General features: G+C 35.3%; 1 protein-coding gene across 1 annotated transcript in view; it reads right to left on the bottom strand.

Moving 5' to 3' along the window:
- Nucleotides 1–549: 549 nt before the first annotated feature.
- The window catches only part of LOC111409325 (monodehydroascorbate reductase 4, peroxisomal-like), a 6,430-nt gene continuing 684 nt past the window's right edge, over nucleotides 550–6,295 (bottom strand). The window contains exons 2-7 of the mRNA XM_023039369.1: nucleotides 5,878–5,929; nucleotides 5,594–5,674; nucleotides 3,631–3,749; nucleotides 2,732–2,951; nucleotides 1,937–2,055; nucleotides 550–1,527 (exon numbers count right to left, since the gene is read on the bottom strand). Of these exons, the coding sequence (XP_022895137.1) occupies nucleotides 802–1,527; nucleotides 1,937–2,055; nucleotides 2,732–2,951; nucleotides 3,631–3,749; nucleotides 5,594–5,674; nucleotides 5,878–5,929 (1,317 nt within the window). The 3' untranslated portion in view covers nucleotides 550–801. The remainder of the gene's footprint in view (nucleotides 1,528–1,936; nucleotides 2,056–2,731; nucleotides 2,952–3,630; nucleotides 3,750–5,593; nucleotides 5,675–5,877; nucleotides 5,930–6,295) is intronic.

Genomic DNA, 6,295 nt, shown 5'->3' with positions numbered 1-6,295 from the left:
ATTTCATTTAATTAAGTCAATAATCAAATCTTTGGCCGAAGCGTACTCATAAGTCAAAAAGAGTTTTCAATTTGCATTAACTTAATAGCGGGATGAAAGATATAATCGATAATCGAGTTTGACGCACTTTCATATCTCGTAATTGATCGGATCATATTGACGAAAAAGAATATAGTTCTACGATAAATAAACAAGTTTGGTTTGCGACATTTTCCATCACATTATTGTACATAAGGGGAAGGAAGAAGAGAGTATTTATCTCGTCCCTAGCACAATGCATAAATGGAAGGCAGAAAATTTCCATGATATCTTCTTCCATCTCCTTCATTGTCCTATCCCGTATCAGCAAAAGGGAATTGACTCGTCAGATGAGAATAATCTAAATAAGAACTAGATGATGATGAATCAATTAATGGTGTATTATCAAGGGTTCAACATCCTGCGGTTGACCCTCTTTATTTGAGCAGTGAGGGTGCCCTTAATATAATCCAAAAGAATTTTTTAAACGTCGAATAAGAAGAGAAAGTTATTGCACCCTGATCCACAGAATCGAGGAAATGGCCTTAACCAAAACAAAAGCCAAGATACCCGAGCCAAAATTCACACAGCAGCAACCAAGAAGATTGATACAACTAACCTCAGTATGGTGGAATATTGCTTATGAGTCATTGTCACTCAAATATGGATTACAGTATAACATCAAGGTATATCTTCAGTAATCCTTGCCCTGGAAATACTACATCTGGGGCATTGCGGCATACAGTGATCAAAATAGAAAATTTTCTGAGACAAATAAGGATCTCACCACCTTCTTCGCTTCCTGCCATACCAATATGCAAAGACTGCTATGGATGCTGCCATGATAACTCCAGCAGTTGCGTGCAAAGCATATACAGGTTTCTCAATAAGCAGCCCTGAACCACCAGAATCGAGAGGCTGTGATGCTGGAAATTTCTGACTCAACGTCAAGGCAAATCCCAAACCCTGCCTCTCAAGTTCAGCTGACTCTTCGATTGCTGGTTTGAGTCTTGTGGCTTGAGCTATGGCCTCGTATTGTTCTTTAGTTCCACCCTCGAGGAAAGACCCAACAAGATGACCCTTATTTATCCAATATGCCCCAAAAGAATTCCCCGAGAAATCCCCGAAATGGACAACATCCCCAACATTCTCCCCATAGAACTGCCAAGACAATGTGAAGACCCTGGAATAGAAGAATGGAAGGTAGTTGAATTCACCTGTCTTATCTGATTCCATAATGGCAGCAACAGCATGCCTTGCTGACTTTCGTGCTGAGTCCACATGCTCAAGTCTCCTAGTTTCCCCAAAAATTTTGACTGGAAAAGCAGCAACATCCCCAACTGCATACACCGAGCTGTTGCTCGATTGCATTTTCCCATTCACTTTGATCCCTCCTTTATCCATGGTTAGTTGGCCTTCAAAGAGACTTGTGTTTGGACGGATGCCAATCCCAACTACCACCATATCAGCTGGAAGCTTATTACCATCTCTAAGATTAACGGCAGTAACCTGTAAAAATTTGGTTAGTCCAACTATTGAGATCAACAAGGGAACGATCACAAATTTAAATTACAAGCAGCTAAAAATATTTGCTAGCAATAATAAAAAGCGAACATGCAATCGTCACATACTCAATAAGCACCAGAAAGTTCCCCACTATAAAACCGGGCGGGCCTTTTTCCAAATGACAATTTCTTATTTGGTTTGTCACTTGTGAAATCAAGAACCAGTCCATAAAATTTTAATGAATTACGAGGAAATTGTTCTTAGTATCGACAGCAATATCTTTGTGTTAAAACAATACAGTATAAAAAATATTCAGACGAAATACGAACCCAAGTTTCTACATTACCAAGCAGTTTGTGAGAAATCTAATATTTTTAAATTTTTGGTCAGTAAGAATGAAACTACATATTACCTTCCCATCAGAATTGAAATCAAATGATGACAACATCGTCCCTTTGATGAACTTCACTCCTTTTGCCTTGTAGAAGTCTTCATAGTAACTAGAAATCTTGGGCGTAAATAAGCGGGCCACTACAAAAATAAAAAAGATAAAGAACGGTCAGCAAAGATTAATGTAGATAACCTCCATTTTATTAAGTAATGCATTTCCTAACTTGGATATAATCTGTACATGGCAAAAATTTCATTCTTCAAGATGACTAATAAACAAAGGCAAGAAGTATGAATGAAGACTACTAAATATTTAAGCGATATTTAATCATGTAGGTCTCCTACAGGTTAACTGCATAGAAGAGTGAAAGCCTCTGAAGGGCACCCTTTTTTTGCTAACAAATAAAGCCATCATCGTCGAAGCACTCCTATTTGAAATGGCATTATCTATTCTTTTAAACAATTTCAAGACAACCCCAATTCAGACAGTGTATCTCATATTTGATTCCAATCAAATAAAAGTAACAGTTTAAAAAAACTAGAGGTCCAACCATATTAGCAGCTTGTTTGGTACAGTTTAAAAGCCAGTTAAATTCAAATTTTTTGACCGCTATTTCACTATTCCAGCCGTCATTTTTGAATTCTTCTCTCACAGGTAGGACTCACTTTATCTCTAACGATCAAAAAATAAATTATAAAAATCCCTACCAAACAAGCACTAGACCAACATAGTGCAGTAAAAGAAACCAAATGGTGAGATGAAGTAAATAAGTATTTATTAAAAAAAAAATGAGGAAAAAAAAAAAGGGAAATGTACTGCAATGTGCCTCTGGGAAAACCATTGCTACGTTTAATTTGTTTATAACCAAAGATGCAGCGCATTCCATTCCTATATATCCACCGCCAATGACAATTGCATTTCCACCAGTACAGGATTTCATCACATCTACAAGTCTGTCTGCATCTGCCAAATCTCGCAAATAACACAAATTATCTGCATCTAATCCATTCACTCCGAATTCTTCAAGCTTCAAAGCCTGTAAAGGACACATGGAAATCAATCTGAGTAAAAAACATTTGTTGGATTTCGCTCTTAATTATGTGTGTGCATAAAAATAAACATAAACATAAACACGAGTTTTTTGTTAGCAAATTCCACTGCTTTGCATTGGACAGATATGCTGAGATGAATATTCAAATTAAAATGTTGACACAGTTTTGCCTGCTGCAATAATTCAGATTATGTCCATAATTCTGAAATAACAACAGTAAACCGATAGAAAAGTCGGGCAAAGTGATTGATTCAGTTCCAGGAGTTGCACTGTAAGTTTATAAAAGATCAATAAATAAAAAATAGGTACTATACAACGTGTTCAATCATAAGTTTAAACTTCAAATAGCATATGAAGAGTTTCCCAGATTTTAGCCATTCCAAATACTGACCCAAAGTGCAGAGTTGTACTTTGAGGATATAAAAAATAAAAATAATAAAATAATAAAGAAAGTCTTTCTAGGCAACCGTCAAAGATGAGAATCATGCCACAAAAACCATGAGGGTACCAAGTATAATCGGCATCTAAAGACCTATTCCTTTTCCTTTCTTTTTAGGGCGAGTTATCAACTTCCTCCAAGTAAATTTATCAAGTCACAATGAGATACACTGCCCATCTAGTGCTACATGGGTATCAAAACACGGAAAAAGATTAGCTTTAATACCCGAGCACCTGTTGCAACAATGAGAAATTTGTAGCTTATTGTTTCTCCTGTCACAGTTAGTAGTGTCTTCCGCTTCACATCAGCAGACTTAACTCGAGTTCCCAGAATCAATTCAATACCTAATAAAATTACAGTTAGAAGAAATTGATTAACACTGACTACAGCTTATTGATATGGCATCTTGGACGGTCGAAAAGAATCTCAAAATAATTAAATATCAAGGAAAGATCTTAGTTACTGTTGAAGCAGATCTTAGAAATATACTTCTCTACCACTTTTAGAAACACTTACAGGCAACAAAGCATTCACGTCAATCAGAGAATAAAAATGTAAAATAATGCACTGAGGAATAGGCAGAGGAATGGCTCGTCCACTCAAGAAGGACCTTAACTCCCTAACATAAAATGACAGATATGCATAATTTATGTTATTTAAATTTAATCAGCTTATCTTATACTCTGGAGGGCAAGCCGTTGTGTCGTTTAAAATTCATGAAAGTGCATTAACATTATAATTCCAAAATCAAATTTCTAGAAAATTGACATTTAGACAGGTTTATGAGATTCCATCTCACAAACCATAGCAATCCACATAGTTTAAACATTTTACAGTTGGTTTACATTTTCTTATTTCTTGTTCCCATCCTTATAACAAACTTCTGTGAAATATCTGTAAGCATTAAATTTTTGTTATCAAAACAAAGTATGGTCAGATCCCCCCCAAAAAAAAAAGCACCAACACGTCACGAGAATTAGGAGAACCCTTAAAATGGATTACTCAGCAACTTTTCCTACTCGTAATGTATGTACCAACTAGTGCCTGCCTTGATGCCTGTTGACTTATTGGTTCCTTCCACCCCTTATTCATTACTAATGGATTATCTTTCCTATTTTACTAAAAATGAATGAAATGATCTTGTTTTGGTCCTCAGTTGAAAAGAGATGTATTTTCCTTAAAACTTCAGCCATCTTTAAGTTCTCTTCTATGGAATCTGCTAAAGAGCACATCCTTTGCTCCAACAATAATATTAATCATAAATAAATGCTACATATTGAATAACCTAACGTTAAATAAATATTCATCCATGGCTTGAGAAATGCAATAGTGAGGAACACTTCACTACTGTGCCTCAAGGCAGTAATTTAGTACTTTTTCATGAGGCAGGTGTGACGCATGCGCCTCAATTTTGTGGAGACCTTTGACCTTTTCCCCCTTTTTGCTCGTTTGTAGGTCTAAGCATGAGTTGCATATATAAAAAGGGAACAAAACAAAAAATTGGGCATGTCAATTCTTTATATTGTGAGACTACACAGTATAAAAACAACTATTGATATTTAACTCCATCGGTAATGATCACCATGTGATGTGATAATAAATGATAAGATCAAAAAACTGAATCTCATATCCAAATATTTTATTGGTCTTACACATCACCCATGAATAGTTGGGTGATTATCCATCATTCTTATAAAAAAATAAAAACACTACACTATCCCACCTCTCACCGCCTCCAAGAAACAAGAGAAGCTTCTTCTAAAAAAACAAAATTTTCAGCATGTAAATGCTTTTAATTACCATTTTATTCTTTTATTTGTCTTCTCTCTCGGAATTTTTACTTTTATTTTGAGATTTCTTGAATTTTTTTTGGGTGTTAATATATATTTATTTTTGTATTATTTTATAATTTTTGGACTTAAATTTTTGGTTTTTGGTGCCTCACCCTCACAAAGGTAAAATGCCACAGTTCCCATTTCCGCCATTTTAAACATAGCATTCATGTGATGGCCATAGCAATGTAGGCATCTAGGAGATAGAGTAGAAGGATGAAAAATGTTACAGTGAAAAGAATATGTGTGAGGCATTATCAATTCACATCACCTAGCTGGAGATCTATAACATTTAATGTTCCTTCCAACTTTCGAGTAAATATAAATTCTAGAGGCCACGATATGAGGTGAATTACCATGTTCCTTGTACCATTTTGGAGATAATTTTTCCTCGTTAGCACCTACACAACAGTGAAATGAAGGGAGGCGTGCAGCAGCTGCACGTCACAAGAACAGGACATTAAATCACATACTGAATTAAAGGACAATAACTTATAGATATGTGCCAAGAACTGAAAAAAATAATAATAATAAAGATGAATGTTTCAATTGAAAAGCAAGTGCTTCAATTCTTCTAAAACTGATATTTATTTTGAATCAATTCTCCTTCATGAACCAGGTCAGAAGAGGAAAAGAATACCTTCTGGAAGTAAATAACCTTTGCTTAATGCAGGCCTTTCGTAAGGTGCAACCTGCAAAATTATACAAAATTAAATTATCTTTGTATCTATTGCTATTTGGCAGAATACGTCTTGAGATTGTACATAAAAACATTCCTGATACTGCCTCGCTTAACTATTCTTTTTAAAAGATTTACTAAGTACCCAAAAACACATTATTAATATATCCAGTCTTCAAAATATATCTCAAGTTGAAAACCAAAATAAAGGAATAATCTAAACAAAGAGTAACACAGCACCACCACAATTCAGAATTTAAACAAGCCTATATTATATTTATATGTGGGGAAAATAGTCCACCAATTTACAAAAATGCTAGTTTGTGGGGGCCCCTGACCAATTTTTCTTAACACTTGAATCCCCCCCCCCCCCCCCCCC

This window comes from Olea europaea, chromosome 14, assembly GCF_002742605.1.
Source record: "Olea europaea var. sylvestris chromosome 14, O_europaea_v1, whole genome shotgun sequence".
Taxonomy (NCBI): Eukaryota; Viridiplantae; Streptophyta; class Magnoliopsida; order Lamiales; family Oleaceae; genus Olea; species Olea europaea.
The sequence above is the reverse complement of the archived record's forward strand: the minus strand, read 5'-3'. Positions and strand labels throughout refer to the sequence as shown.